This window comes from Candoia aspera, chromosome 2, assembly GCF_035149785.1.
Source record: "Candoia aspera isolate rCanAsp1 chromosome 2, rCanAsp1.hap2, whole genome shotgun sequence".
NCBI lineage: Eukaryota > Metazoa > Chordata > Lepidosauria > Squamata > Boidae > Candoia > Candoia aspera.
In genome coordinates, this window is record NC_086154.1 from 213,233,754 (window position 1) to 213,250,239 (window position 16,486).

The following is a 16,486-nucleotide window of genomic DNA, read 5'->3' on the forward strand; positions in this document are numbered from 1 at the left end:
CCCTGCAGCACCCCACAAAGGAGAGTCCTAGGGAGTAATTTCTCCCAACAACCAATGCTGACTGGAATCGGCCCCAGAGAAAGGAAGAGAACCACCGTAAAATGGTGCCCCCAATCCCCAACCCATGGAGTTGGCTTAGACGAATACTATAGTGGATGGTATCAAAAACCAGAGAGATCAAGGAGCACAAGAATGTATGCACCACCACACCAGCTCTGCCACAGGTCATCAACAAGCATGACCAAGGCTGTCTCAATACTAAATCCCGGCCTGAAACCTGACTGAAGTAAGTCTAGATAATACATTTTCTCCAAAGTTCTCATCAGCTGCAGATTGACCACCTTCTCCACAAACTTGCCTCAAAAGGGAAGGTTGGAGACTGGTAGTTGTCAAAAACTGTTGGGTCCAAGGATGGCTTCTTGAGGAGGGCATATACCACTGCTTCTTTCAAGACAGGAGATACCACCTACTACCTCAGAGAGGCTGACATCATAGCCCGCACCTAACTACAGGCCACCTCCTTGGTCTCTTTTACAATCCAGGAAGGGGCCAGATCTAGTAAACAGGTGGCCGAGCTGACAGCACAGAGAACCTTGTCCACTTCCTCAGGCATCACTGACTCAAACTCATCTCAGATCACACTCCCAGACCATGACCCAGGCACCTCAGCCTGCTCTGCACAGTCAGAGTCCCAGGTGGAACAAAACTGAGTGATTTCTTCCATAAGATAGCCTGAATCCTGACAGTAATTATGATTACTATCTATGTACACTATAGTTTTGCAAAATGGACAGTATCCAATAGAAATTTTGCACAATTAGACATAATTTCTCCTTTCATGTCATGGGACACTTGCTACCTGCTCAACCTAAAACACTGTTCTTAAAGATTGAAGGATTCTCCAGGGCATATTAAAATAAAGAGGAAATGATGAACATTAGGAAGAATTTTCCTTTGTACAAAGTCACTACTAGATAAGCAAAGTAATCACTGTTTTATTTATACAATGTTTATTGCTGTGATCTTAAAATAAATTTTATACCTGTTGTCAGTAGATAGTCCAGCAGTAGCTATCAAAGATGAAGAACTGATGAAAACAAAATCACTAGCTGTTTTGTTATGGCATTGCCATGTCTGAAAATAACAAAGAACAGTAAGTACAGTAAAGCAACAAAAATGTGATTAATTTGCCAGTAACATTAGAGCTTCTTATTTATCTAGAAAAGAAAGTAATATATTATTTCTAGGTTCAAGCTTGCTGCAGTACACCTAACAGGTTTTTCCCAGCTATTTCTTTTATTAGAACAGTAGGGCCTCCAATTCTATTCGCAGGTGAATCTGAATCTCTAGGTTGTGCATTAGCACAATGACTTCCTGAATTGCATTAAAAACTACAACCTTAAATCATGGTTTACAGATTTCAAATGATTATTCAAGAGTATTAGATCTTTGAGGAAAAATGTTTGAAGTGTGAAACTCCTACTTTTGCTTGGAAATTCTGTTCTCCTTATCCCAAATAAAAAGTATAATGAAGACTTGGAATCCATATAATGTTCAGCCAAGAATATTTTTCCATTGTATAGAAGGAAACTATATTCAAATAAGACAACTATGTAACAAATTAAAACAAGGACCTAATTGTCATAATTATATAAAAAACAAAAAGGTAAATTAAAAAAGGGTGAAAATATTCTGACTTACCAGGTATGGTTTGGGTGTGCTTCCATTATGTAGGCAACCTTTGCAGTTTGTTTGATACAAACTCATGTATCCATCACCATCAACAATCCCAAACTAAAGGAAGTAGATACATGTTTTTACATTATATTAGCATTCATACTATTTGATTCGTTTATAGTTAAATCTTTATCCAATGCATGCTTCCAAGGATTTGTCTAGATATTAAAACTATATATATATAAAACCAATGGAAAGAGCACTCTTCCAGATGCATGTGTAGTAAGTCATTAGCAATTCCTAGCATACCCTCAAGAATTGAATGCAAATGGAATTCACATGAGCAAGAGCCTCCTCATTCACTTTCATACTATAAATTTTACCTTTTTGCAACATTACATTGTTGTAGAATAAAATAATAGGATCTAACTAGTTTAAAATACAAAATGTTGGTCTATACACAAGGAATTGGAATCTACTAAAGTATGGGAAGGAAGGAGATTTAATAGATTTTACTGAGCCATAATTTCATAAGCAGAAAGACTCACTGTGTACTTTTGCTCATGAAATTCCATTTGCTAGTGGACTGAGAAAAGAATCTCTAAAATGAAACAGAAGACATCTTTGTATGGGAGATGTTTTTCCTCTCTCTTACAATTTTTAAAAATCTAAAGTACAACTCCCCCTTTTCTCCTTTTTTTAATCCCTTACAAAAGAAACATCATAGGAGGTTGAAAAGAGTTGGAAACATTGACACTGTAGCTATCATTGGATCTACTAATAAGAATGAAGCAAGAGTCAGCAATAATACACTTGTAGGCCATAGGCATCCATCACCTCCAAAACTGGCACCTGAAATATTCCAAATTAAAAAATATATATATAATTTTAAAGATGAAAAATACTATCATATATTGCAAAAGATATATTGTGATATGGAGCAATTGGGGAGCTTGTGCAAACGATGCCACAACTTTAAAGGTGGATAATTCTTGTTATTTAAAAACAAAACATGGGCATGAGATAAATCTCTTATTTTATAATCCTACCAGCTATATAACAAGTAACAAATTATAACATAAGCATATAATACTATGTGTAAATTAAGTTCTGATTTTTTTGAAGTTTCTACATTATTTTGAAGAGCTGATTAGATGAAATTATATACTAATCTCTTGTTTTCAAGCTCATTTTCAGCTGCTGGGACAATGAGTAATATTTATTGAAGAAAGTTATGAAGCTGGAACCAAGGAATTTCAGCAGGTTTTGTGGTTAAGGCACACAACCTACCTACAGAAACAATATTTAAACTTCCTTGCATTTATTTTTCCTTGCTATTCAAGTAAACTTCATTCAGAGTCTTAAACTTATCCTACATTGGATTGCAAAAGTTTTCCAATTTATATTAAAGTGAATAGGGAAGTCTTTGCATTTGTAGGAGTTTCATGTTCATGGTTTATCTCAGTATTAGATATGGCTATATGTGTTTAGGTTTTGAAGTGGAATATACATTTAAAAAACAAACAAAAAAACGGTAATCAGCAATGTTATTGTTTGAAGCATTTTAACATATTTTTCAATTCTGAGTTCCCTCCCTTACAAAGTCCAACACAAAATCCACTCCACTAGTGATACATCTCAAGGACCTGTTTGAGCTATGAGATAATCTTTCTAATGCTAGTTAGAATCTTCTAAAGAAAGGGTTTAATAATATGAAAGATGTTCTTATTTACTGTCAGGATTCATGCTAAACTTAAACCTAGAAGAAAAGTTTCTTTGTAGCCTAATCTGCTGGGCTAGGTTGCCCCAAAGTGGAAGTGGAACCATCCTTCCCAACTCATGCACCATTATTCTTACAGTGATTAAACAAACTAAAGGCAGTGCCGTGCCACACAAGCAGTGGCAGAAACTTTAGTTCAGTCCTCTTTGCTAGACACAATGTGTATGTGAATTTAGAGGATCTTATATATTGAGTAAAAATGAAGATACTAGCTATTGTATTACTGCGATGCAATAGCTAACATCTAATTTAACAACTTTTCAAAAACAAAAGAAATTTAAATATTCACTGGGGGGTGTTTTTAATATTGGGATTATTTTTAATGATAAAAACAACATAAATTTTGTAAAGGGACAAAAATATAAATTTATAAACATTTTTGTGAGCCAATTAAAGAAATATAGAGATATAGGTGTCATTTAAATAGGTTTTTTTTCATCCTATAAGAAATTAAAGGATAGAACCTTATTGCCTTGATAATTAAATCTCATCCGTGTAATCCTAGAGTTGCCACCAGATCGGAAACATGCAAGTTGTTGAGAATGGCCCCATTCAAACATTCTCACACTGCCATCCTGAGCACCTGTCAAATCTGCAATAGAAGAATATAGAACTTCAAGACTTAAAAAAACACAAATGAAAAAAAAATTGAATTTACAGCAATTCAGAAAAGAAGTGAACAATTATTTTCAACCTGGACTAGCAATTATAATAATCTAGAAGTATACTCCTAAATTATTAAAGTAACAAATTCTTTAGTTATTGCTCCTTTGCATATATTTTTGCAAGTAATCATTGCTGGCTCTTCACTATTGAGGGCATTCTTTGATCTCTATTGCATTAAGGAGCTTAACATAATACTGAAAGTTCTTAACTCATTCAAACCCAGTCAAATACTATTACAAACTCAAATAATATTGCAAAAAAGATAATTGCAAGTAACTAACTCCACTTAATCTATCATTTCAAAAATGCTTTGAATTTTCTGAATCAGGACTTTATGCTGCAATTTCATCTAACATTTTATTATTTATAAACTACAATAATGTTACAAGTTAGAAATACAAAACTTACAATATGGTAGTGTTGGGTGAGAAGCCATTCGTCTGACATTATTAAGATTCTTCTTGATCATCTATTAAATGTCCAAAATTAAAGGATATAGTTCAGAATTATTCAGAAATCTATTCAGTTGAAGTTATCAGTAATGTAAAATGCAGACACTACTATGTTTGCTTCCCTTCATGATCTGAGGTTTGCAATATGGATCACAATAAATGAAAACGAAGCCCTTCCTTCAGTGTTTATCCAAAGTTCATATCAACAGAATCTAAATCCAGGTTCTTTGAAGCTTTTGGTCCATAAATCTAGGGTTTGCAAAAGACACACACTAGACTTCAATCTTACCTCTTTTCTTGCCAATTCCTTTCTGATTCCATTAAATTTATTGGAATATTCCTGTATATTGTAAGGTAAGTAAGACAAAGGCAGAAGCAGAGGCATGTAAGAGAGAGGTAAACAAACTTTTACAAAAAATAAGCAGGAGTGAAGAAATTATGTTTTGCATTTAATCATCCACAGAAGATTTAGGTGTGAAATACATTAATTGGAAAATGTTTTATGTAATGAATCCTAGGAGACAAAGCACAAATTGCAGCAAATGCAAAGTTATTAAATATAGCCATAACTTATTTCATAATCTGATTTTTTAATCAGTCTTTGTACTGTAAAGAGTATTTTTATCTAAAATGATGTATGAAGGATATAAACAGAAATAAATAGCAGCTCATCTGTACAAAGTAAGGTTTATCTGATAAAAGTGAAATAAATTTTTAAATATATTTCAGCAATTTAATTATGTCTAGGTGTTTTGGCTGATTCAAAAATTGAGAAAATATACTTGTGTGTGGATGAAATTCTATCATATAAATGGAGAAAATTTATTTACTTTAAATATTGCAGAAAATGTAGGCAACATTATTTATTGATAAATCATTATTAAGGATATTGGTGTGGTAGCAGAATTAAAGGAAACTCCTATATAACCTCCATTTTTCAGAGAAAAAAATTTCAGATATAAATGCAATCAATGTGTTCTCATTACTATAAGGTGAATCAGCAGTACTTATTTTTAATTGATATCATAGTATGTCTAATACTATACATTTCTTTCTAGTGCAATATTTGAAAGGACAACTCTACATTTATATTTCATGCATTATTTCAACATGGGAAAGAGACCCACATTTCTCTTTTGGATGTCACATAAAAACTTTTTGAATGCTATCACAGAATACTTATACTGGAGTGAGAATCCAGTTGTGCAGCCTTTCCATGTCCATATTTGTTTGAAAACTGTGACACGTGATAATTGCTACAAGGCTGACTCACAGCCTTAGTTGACATACTGACTGGTTTACCCTTGGACCTCTAGATGTTTTGAACTCCCATACTCTCTTACTACAGTATTGGCCATGCTAGTTAGAGCTGATGGGAAGCTGAAATCCATTTTTTTTAACACACTGTTGCATATCTTTGATGTAACAGAACTATAGCAGACTAAGATGACACTGAAGTGATTTTTAGTTTTAGTGATTGAGCTGACATGCCTCAGATTTTGTGCTGGATAGTGAAAACAAAAGTTTTCAGAAATACTCATGTGAGAAAGGAGCATTAGTCTTGAACGAGAAATTCACATGAGTTCTAGGGAGAGAAGGATAACAGAAGTTAAAACAAAATAGAGCTCAAGAGGGGGAGAAGTTTAAAGTTTTGTTGGCAGAGTCACTCAACTGAAGAAATATTGGGAATCTGAATGAAAAGCAGGAAGAGTCAAAAAAGGAACATACTGGCTGATCTCTGGTACGATTTTGTCAGATTCCTTCCATCTGTCTCCAAAATGAGTATAACATCTATTTATTATGCCAAGTTACAGTAAGGATTACAATACGATAATTTTACTTTGAACATACTATATCACAAAATGTAAATGCTGATTATATAATCTTATTGAAAGAAATACGAAGAAAACTGTTAGGGAAAATCTGTTAAGCAATGAAAGATACTAGGTTTGAGTATAAACTGGGTTGATTAAGCTGTGAAAGGCAGAGCAAACTAAAAATATGATTGGCAGAGACTTGGCAGAATAAAAATTGTGACTATGAACACATGTTACAACTTCATTGTTTCTACCAAAAATCTTGCATTATATTGTAGTTTAAGCTGAGGAAAACTTTTTGTCATTGCTACCTGACAGAAAAATGTAAACAATAAAATATAAGAGAGTTTCATGTTTTAATTTAAAAGGTTTCTATATTGCATTTCATAAATTAATACGTTGTCTGAAAATGCCTCACAAGCATCAGAAACAATATCTCATTATAAAATAACATTATAAAGTGAGCCTAAGCCACTTCAAAAATTCCAGAAGATAACTGTTATTAAAGCTTCAAGCATTCACAAAACAAATGTAACCAAAAGAAATAACTAAGTCTCACTCAAACCAAAAGACAGCTTGAAAAAATAGTATAGGGTGCATCTAAAGAAAGCAAAGAAAAGGCCAATTCCAGATGAGTTTCTTATGAATCAACTATCAAGAAAAGTCAGTCTTATTTTCTCACTCACATTACTGCCTATTAGTATATTCACAAGTAGATTTTCTGACACAACATTTTAGGATATTTCAGTGTGGTTTCTGAAACCAAGTTTAGGACATGGAGTAAGCTCATATTAAGTAAAGAAGCTTCAAGAAGTATAATTTACATCTTTTCCTATCACTAGTGAGAAATAGCTGATGAAATTCATAAAAGTATTTGATTCTTCAAACAGAACTGGATATAAACAAACAGAAGTTCCACGAACAACAAAAAATAATAAATGATTCCGTTGTAAAATTAGAACTGACTGGCCAAGTTTGATGGGAAGGAAGCAAGGAAGTCACTATGATCAGCCTAACCAATTTAATTCTCAACAGTATGAAAAATTATTTGGCTTTGCTTCCTTTCTTCACTTAGTCTGTATGCTGTCTGAGAAGAAAATACTTGGAAAAAGGGAGGAAAGCCCTCTAGGTTTCACCTGCCTATCTAGTCTACAGTTTGTAGAAAACACACAGTAGCCGTTCTGAAAAGAAAAAAGTTGTTCAAATAAAGTTGTTCAAATAAACCATCTTCAGATTGATTTAAACTAATATTAATATCCAAGGCATTTGTTCAATCTTGATAAATTATTTAGAAGTATATATTACAAATAAAATAAAAGCCAATGAAATATATATGCTAAAATCACTATTATTCCATAACAAGTGACTCACCATAGCAGCACCTCTGCCAGTCTGGGTGCTGCCAAGCCATGGCATATTGATTGGTGTTCCAGGAGTGCTGTGCGTATAAGGAGTAGTTCCTTGAATGTTTCCCAAGTCATCACGAGCATGTATAACTAAGAAGTCATCAGCTCTATAAAACGAAATGCTTAAATGAATATTGGCCATGTGTTACGAGCTACAAATGCCATATTCAGACTGAAAGCAGGTGGCTGCTTCACTGCCTATATCTCTGAATTCTCACTGGATATCCCATGAACTACTGACAGTAATTTATCTGATTTGTGATGCACTGTACTTCAGAATTAAGATTTTATGGGCTGTAATAACTACATAGCCAATCAGTGGATGGATCAAGACAAAGCTAGTTAGTGGCTGATAGAGAAGAGAAATGCTATCTGTCTGTCAAAAGAAATGCTCTTAATAACACAGCAAGTCAGATCTAGTTATCAGGAAGTTAGTGTTAGCAAGAAAAAGAGAATGATGTAGGAGCTGAAGTGTACTAAGGAAATGGACATGAGACTTAAATGTTTTCAGAAAAAGCCAGAAGGTAGATCCTAATATTCATAAGTCAGTATTTTAATAGGATATCATTAAAATGCTAAAGTTAAAGTTAAGGATATAGGCAAAAAAATACAAATAAAATACCCTTTAGCTTCCACTTCAGTGTCATCATCAACCCAAGTGTAGATCTGAGTTGCTAAAATTCCAGAAACATCCAGTTCTTGAATTTCATGGCTTGAAGCTATTGCAATACAATTCCTGTTGGCCTAAAATACATAAATACATATTTATTTATTTCACATCTGTATATGGCCCTAATCCATATACCCAGACCCTGGGCAATGAACAAGGCAAGAATAAAATGAGCGATCAAAATAAGGGCAATCAAAGCACAACAATAATACAAAGCTACAATAGTTACACAGTCAACTTGGACCAAAGGTATATTAGAACAAGAATCTAAACAGCCCTGTGAAATGTAAAGGGGGATGGGGCTAAATATACTTGCAGAGGAAGCAAATTCCCAAATGTGAGGACTACTGCTGAAAAGGCCTGTCACCGAGCTCGTTAAGGTGGGAGGGGGTGCTTTCATCAGGGCCTCTCTGGATGTTTAGGCAAGACTGGTAGATTAAATTTCAGCAAGATAATTCCTGATACAGCCTACTACCATACTATATAGGGCTTTTAAGTAATGACCAGCAATTTGAAGAAACACACAAGACTATTAGCAACCAGTGCAACAACCTTAAAATTGATGTTATTCTGCAACAGTGGGACTGTCCCACCAGCAACTTTGTAAACTTTCAAAATAGTGAAATTTAAAAAAAACCCTAACAGAAACAAAGATCCATATATTAATTATTGATAACAATATGACATTGATTCAGTCCTTAAGCTTTACCATTGAATATAGCATCACATTGTGTCATCTTCTCATTTTTAGAACACAAAGACTTTTCAAAAATAGTAACAAACTCATATCCTGGATTTATTCCTTAAAATAAGAAGAGTAAGTTTCTTTCCAGTTACATAAAATTATCCTCTCTGCCTGTCACATGTTCACTAGAGCCAAAGTTCTTAGTAAGAGGACAAATTACATATTTTAGAAACACAGTTCAACATCATGTTGAGATCCTTAAGTATAATATTTGACATATGTAGTAATCTGAAACTAAAACAAGGCTGAGTAGCTGAGGCTTCTAAACTGTCTCCAAGGCAGCAGCCCTATGTAAAGTGTATTACAGTAGTACACCTGGATGGTAATCAGGATATGAGTTACTGTTGCCAGGGCATCTAAATAAGGTTGTAATTGGCATACCAGCTGCTACTGGCCATGGCTTCCATTAACTGCTTAAATGGGGGCCTAGACTCCACAAGACCCCAAATCATGAACTACCTCGAGGGGGAACATGACCCACATCCAGAGTAACCAGCAGGACCGATGTTACCAGATTTCCCGTAAGTTTACTGACAAACAAGAAGTCCATCATGAAATGATTTAATTTAACAATACAGTCCCTAAGGACCTCCCAAGATTTCCATGGCATTTCCAGCTCAGCCTAGGTTGGTAATATATAACTGGCTATCATCAATGTATTGATAATATTTTGTCTCACATTGATGGATGACTCTCCCAGAATGTTATATAGATGTTAAATAGCATAGAGGAGAGTACCAAACCCTGACTCACATTGGAGTAACAAAAGGCTTGAACGCTTCCTCCTGGGACTATCAATAAGAACTTCTTCTCAGGTAGGAGCGGAATCACTGTAACATGGTGGTTGACTCCCAGTCCTTGCAGGTGGCCCAGAAGGATACATGCTTGATGGTAGTAAACGCTTTGAGACCTCTAATAAGACCAAGAGAGGCATACTCCCTGCATCTAGGTCTCAACAAAGTTCATCTAACAGAGAAACTAATGCAATTTCAGTTCCAAGTCCTGACTGGAGGAGATCTAGATAAATCCCTCTAATCCAAAAGGAAGTAGCCACATGTTTTTGAAAATTCACAAAAAAGGCCTGAGTGAAATTGCCACTTCCTGTGCTGCATCAGTTTTTTAAGTTAGACTGATAAGTTATATGTGATTTTTTTTTACATAAATTACTTTCCATTTAAAACTTCCCATACAGTTCAACTACAATAGTCTGTTCTGGTGCTATCTCCTCTTTAAATTCATGTACTTCAAGGAAGATGCCACTGCCTTTTGTGCTGTAGAACCAAAAACGTTTATTGCAAAGTAATAATACAGTGTAGATGTAGTACAATAGCATTTACTTCATATGGGTGTAAGTTACAATATTTCAAAATATTACAGAAATATTCCCCCAAGTCCTCCATTTGTGTATACCTTATTGACAGCAAAGGCAGTAATAATGTCAGACTCTTTATGGATAATTCTTGCTTTACTTCCAGCGTATCCTGCATCATTCTCTATCTGTATTAAAAAGAAAAGTGGAAAGGCAACATAAACAATATTTTACCAATATAATGCTATCATCTTTTAGGTGATGCTGAAAAATAAATGATAAATATTAATTAGGAATACATCTGGCCTAATTAAAAGTTTATTAATTATGAATTCAAATAGTCTAGTAAAAAAACATTTTGGTGGGGACCCTACCTCCATGTAATCATTCATTCAGACTAAATTCAGTTCATTGATCTAAAAAACTAGAAAATGATAGTGAAATTTTCTTGAAAGATAAGCTGAGGCTAAGAAATATCTCAATTATTACTCAGTACTGATCATTTAACTGCTTGGAAATTGAAAATTATTTGAAATTTATTACATGCCATTTATAAAAAAATCAACAACTTCAAACCAGAAAATTATTGAGTACAATATTGTATAATTCTATATACTGGTATACTGCCTAGATAAAAGTCCAGTTTTAGCAAATTCAATTAGATTAACATATTACATATCAGGTACTGAAAGACTTCTTGGAAAAACCTCTTAGCAGAATTAAGATACTTTTCCTGTTGTTACGATATATACCTTATTAATTCCTGGTTCTTCTGCTGAAATACTTTTGTTATATTCAGCTTGGTCTTCTAATGACTAGGTCCAAAAGAAAAAAATTACAACAGAGAGATCTAGGTAAAAAATTATTTTTTTAATTTTATGAATATGGAACAATATGCAAGGTAAGCATACATATTAGCACACATTTTTCTAACAAATTACCAGGAGTTAGTGTAATTTTACCCCTTTTAGAACAGGAAAATAACTTGTAGGTGAATGCAAGTACTAACTTTTTCAGAGGATATGCGTTTACATGTATTATTGTTCAAAAGTCTAAAAGGAAAAAAAAGTTATGTGTACCCTCTCCCCCAAAACAGAGTACTTTTGAATTATTAAGAAGTGAAAGGTAGACAGACAAAATAATTTGTAGATCTGTGATTAACAGTGAATTAAAGAGGTAAAAGCTCAGATATGACATTCAAAGAGTCAACAATTATTAATCGTAGCTTGGTATGTACAGCAGCTATGAAAAAAAGGCTAAGGGGCATAGCTGACTAAGTATTACTGGTGTCTTCTGAAGGTGAATTTGTTTTCTTGGAGTAAACAAAGATGATAATGCATGAGAGCAGCAGACAAAGTAGTCAACCATGTATTATCTTGTAAATTATACCGATAGATAAAATTATGAATATTTCATCATCTTAATAGCCAGTAATACAATCCAATGATGCAACAAACAGCAGAGGGATGCTTGTAGTTATGTGCAGTATCTTTGCCTTTTCAGTTATCAGATTCCTTGCAGAATGCCCTGGAATTTATTTATACAGAACAGTAGTGAAAACTTTAAATTCAAAATGTTTGAGAAACATTAGCTTAATTAAACTGTAATTAATGGATTTTAATTTCTACATAAGCATACAACACAAACCTCATTTAAACACTTTCTCTTTGCAAATATGTTTCTTATGAAGGTTTCTTGGACCACTTCTTGTTTAATGAGGTACTGCCAAAGTCTTTTTACAGATAATGCATAATGACTTTTGGACCTAAAAATGAGAAACATTTTTTAACACATGATATAATTTCAAATAAATACAGTTGATAACTTATATATACATTAGTATATATAGACACATGAAAGAAGAAAACTGTAAATCCAGAAATTTTAACAAGAAGCAATAACTGTTGCATTCTAACAAGTACTCTGCTATTCATGTAGTTCTTGAATCAAATTCTCAGTATTTTAGAGAGTGATGACAATTAGGTTGCAGATATCTGTTGCAAATATTCCTCAGTCACAGAAAGGAAATGGCAGAAGTGCAAGTAAAACTGAATATATCTGATCTCATCCAATACTTCATCTATTTTATTCCTCTCAAGTAATAATTTCAGTAGTTGTAATAAGTGGAACATGAGTCTGCTGATCACACTGAGTTATTTTACTGAGCAACTGCAAAAATATTTGCATACGTGATGTGATTTTTTATGGCATGGAAGATGGGATGGTTGCAAGACTGTAGGAAGCCATTGAGATAATATATTTTACAGGCCAACATACATCATCTTCATGTCTGCTGTACAACCCCCATTAATAGGTAATTATTGAGCTGTTTTACAAGAAAGTGGTAACAGAACACTCAGGAAGAAATAAGCAAAACCCTGTTTTCCCAGCAGCTGCTCTTTGCTTATTGATTAATTATTGAAGTTGCATCTACAGCCGTTGCATTTCAGCTTTTTCTCCTGCTTCAATCAGAATGTCAAAGTGGACTCAGAGCAATGGAAGGGTGGTAGCTTACTGCCTAATTATTTTTTCTTCACCCTTCACACAGAGAAGCAGAGCTTAATAATTAAGCTTATGAATTTTCAAGGAAGCTAAGTTATAAAATAATACAGCCTGAAAAAATCAGTGCAACTATCCCCCCAAAAGAAGGAGTTAGGAAAATCAATGGAAGAGGCTATGACTTAGCAAATATTGACACAGCAGGACTCACTATCAAAAGAAGGGAATAACAACACAAGTTAAATAAAGAACAAGGTTTCAGCAAAGAATGAATAGAAGTATACTATGAGAAGAAGAATAAAAAGCTGGCTTTCTTCCATTATAATTTATATATACTTTTGCACACTAGCATGATCCTTGTTGAGGAATAATAAAGATATTTCAGCTTTTTGCTTTTCAAAATTTCTGATAAAATCTTTAAAAACAGTTTTCCTTTTTCTTTATTTTATTCTTAGGCAAGTTACTTATTTCTATTTGTGATGCCCAAAATTTGAGAATTGATGGAAAATTGTGGTTATTAATTAATAAAGAGATGGAACCCAGGAATAGAACATATGAAAGAGTTTGAGGTCCAACAGATATAAAACCAATTAAATTCCCCCATTATCATTACTTTACGCTTCTTTCAAGTACTTACGTTTGCTATATCTTCTACCTATTTGAATGAGTCAGGAATACATTATGGTTATTTCTCTGTTTAAACCATATTCAACCTGATCCCCCAGAAAAAAAGGGAGGAAGAAGCTAATCATAACAATAACAATAATAATGTGAAAAAAAAGGTGAAACGTCCCCTGTGCAAGCACAGAGTCATATCTGACTCTTTGGGGGGATGCCACTTTTGTGACGTTTTCTTGGCAGACTCTATCGGGGTGGTTTGCCATTGCCTTCCCCAGTTGTCACCTTCCCCAGCAAGCTGGGTACTCATTTTACCGACCTCGGAAGGATGGAAGGCTGAGTCGACCTGAGCCGGCTACCCGAGACTCCAGCTTCTGCTGGGACTGAACTCGGGTCGTGGGGAGAGTTTCAGTTGCAATACTGCTGCTTACCACTCTGTGCCACACGAGGCTATTAATAATAATAATAACTGAAAAATTGAAAAAGAAAAAGGAAGAAAGAGAAGAAGAAAGTGTGGATAATTGATGTGGCAATACCAGGGGATAGCAGAATTGAAGACAAAAAATTGGAGACAATCACAAACTATCAATATCGGAAAATCAATGTTGAAAGATTATGCCATAAACCAGCCGTGGTGGTCCCAGTGGTTATCACACACTAGATGCCATATCAAAAAACCTTGGTCAGCACTTAGAAAATCTGTGCATTGACAAAATTTCCATCTGTCAATTACAAAAGGCCACACTGCTTGGATCCACACATATAGTACAGTGATACATTATGATACCCTAGGTTCTTGGGAAGAGCTTGCTGCAAAGGCCAACACCAACTAAAGTACTGGCAGCTGTGATTTCGCATTGTTGTGTATATAATAATAACAATAATAAACTTCCACACACCAAAATTTTGACTCCTGGATCCACTTAGTTTTGTGGTGTCATTAGTTTTTAAAAGTTCAACTCTTGAAACTGTCTATTACTACCAAGACACTAAAAGCCATGAATTTTAGTGTCCCAATAGCCAATAATCAACCTGAAGAGGTTTAACAGGCTCTACTTCACCTGCTTTCCCAGTTCCCTCCTCAATACATGATCCTTGTCTAAGATCCTTATGATTAGGCTTCATCTCCATTCCTCACAGAATTCAGAATTAAATTCTGAATTTAATTAATTAGTCTTCGTAATTAAACCTGACTGAAATATATTCTATTTTTTATGGAGGGCCACCAATGAAAAACATGTTTCTAGAAATCAAGAATCTCCTATTAATAACATCTTCACAGCCAGCTGTTCACCTGCAAACCCTTTTTTCCCTTTGAGGTAGTCCAGACAAGAAACACAACCAGGAGCATTAGCACTATCACTATTGTAAGGTTACATGAAACATAATCTTGCAAGACTGAGTATTTCCCCCTACCTTTCTTTTTAGCCTCTGGAAAACTAGGGAGGGTCCCTTCTGAAACACTTCCCATGCTTTCCTATCAGAAGACTGAGCTGCCTCTTATCAGACCATTGCCTAGGCTGCTGATCTTCCTCCTGTCTCCCAAGGTCATTCCCAAATACCATTACAAAATGTTAGAGAATGGTAACCTGATCAAGGCTCCTAAACATAACAAATCTATGTAACATATGGGCTTTATATGCCAAAATTAACATAGTTTGTTCTTTTATATCCTAGCTTTTTAATTGTTTATATGGTCTCTATATAGTATTTGTATTCTATCCTCAGCTTCATTTAATGATTTATTTATTTATTTATCAAGGGATGAAAGAATAGCTGAGAACAACACTCTAGTCTCTAAGTTATTCAGTATCCTTCTTAAAACTTCATAGCATAGCATAGCATAGCATAGCATAGCATAGCATAGCATAGCATAGCATAGCATAGCATAGCATAGCATAATGCAGTCACCACTCTACTGATATCATTTATATACTGGTAACAAGCAACGGCAGGTAACAGAGAACTTGATAAGTCTTTGAAATCATTCTGCCCTACTTCATATCTACCAATCCTGGGAGACAGCATATTTGGCAAGCCAAAGTATCTGGTCCAGACATAACTACTTCTATTTCTTGCTGTGGGAATCACTCAAGCATATTAACCTTCTTTCTTTTGGAGGTCTTGTCATGGAGACTCAAAGCCAATTTTTTCCCCCATAGCTGTACTTCTGTTACCCATGGTTGTTCTCGTTGCATGACTTCTTTTCTGTCAAAGAACTCCTTCCTCATCATTTTCAAAATGTGTAAAGCCCTAGTTCTAAACCTCTTATGTTTTCTTTTAGTTACTTAACCAAACCTTAACAATTTGCATTGTTCATGGTAATGGAAAGTTAAATGATACAAGTTGCAGGGCTAAACCGTGAATTTGTGAACAAACAATAAGCATTTCCGAGAGATTCCATATAGTTGACTAAATAGTAGATTATTATATAGGAAATATAACTGATTTTATATTTCTGTTCAGGGTATAAACTTACTTGAAAGGAGTGTTTGTTGGCTCCAGCAAGGCTTTGTGGCGAAGTAGTGCAGGGCCTGAAGAGGAAGCATCTTGTAAAATATGAATAGAAATAAAGTTTTCTGGCGGGCCTCCATGCATTTCAAGTCGTCTGAGAAGAACTTGTTCCCAGCGCTGAAGAGCCTTCAGAACTGCATGGCACAGCGGTGAGCAAACTGGAAGTTCTAAGGACAGATTAGTTTTTAATTTACTGCAGTATTTTCTTTAAGGTGTATTATATTCTCTGAATGTTTTATACCAAATATTTTCCACAACTGTTGCAGCTGTCACAACATTAATAACATTAAAAAGTGCTGGACAGTTAAGGTATCTGTGAACTTCAGAAGTAGT

At 34.5% G+C, this 16,486-nt stretch overlaps 1 protein-coding gene across 2 annotated transcripts in view; it reads right to left on the reverse strand.

Moving 5' to 3' along the window:
* DMXL1 (Dmx like 1) overlaps positions 1 to 16,486 on the reverse strand; it is a 110,837-nt gene that overhangs the window by 8,387 nt on the left and 85,964 nt on the right. For both annotated transcript variants that reach the window (XM_063295308.1, XM_063295307.1), the window contains 10 exons: positions 16,119 to 16,320; positions 12,170 to 12,287; positions 11,275 to 11,337; positions 10,624 to 10,710; positions 8,421 to 8,542; positions 7,764 to 7,905; positions 4,532 to 4,592; positions 3,922 to 4,049; positions 1,702 to 1,794; positions 1,043 to 1,134 (listed from right to left, as the gene is read on the reverse strand). In XM_063295308.1, coding sequence (XP_063151378.1) covers positions 1,043 to 1,134; positions 1,702 to 1,794; positions 3,922 to 4,049; positions 4,532 to 4,592; positions 7,764 to 7,905; positions 8,421 to 8,542; positions 10,624 to 10,710; positions 11,275 to 11,337; positions 12,170 to 12,287; positions 16,119 to 16,320 — 1,108 coding nt within the window. The remainder of the gene's footprint in view (positions 1 to 1,042; positions 1,135 to 1,701; positions 1,795 to 3,921; positions 4,050 to 4,531; positions 4,593 to 7,763; positions 7,906 to 8,420; positions 8,543 to 10,623; positions 10,711 to 11,274; positions 11,338 to 12,169; positions 12,288 to 16,118; positions 16,321 to 16,486) is intronic.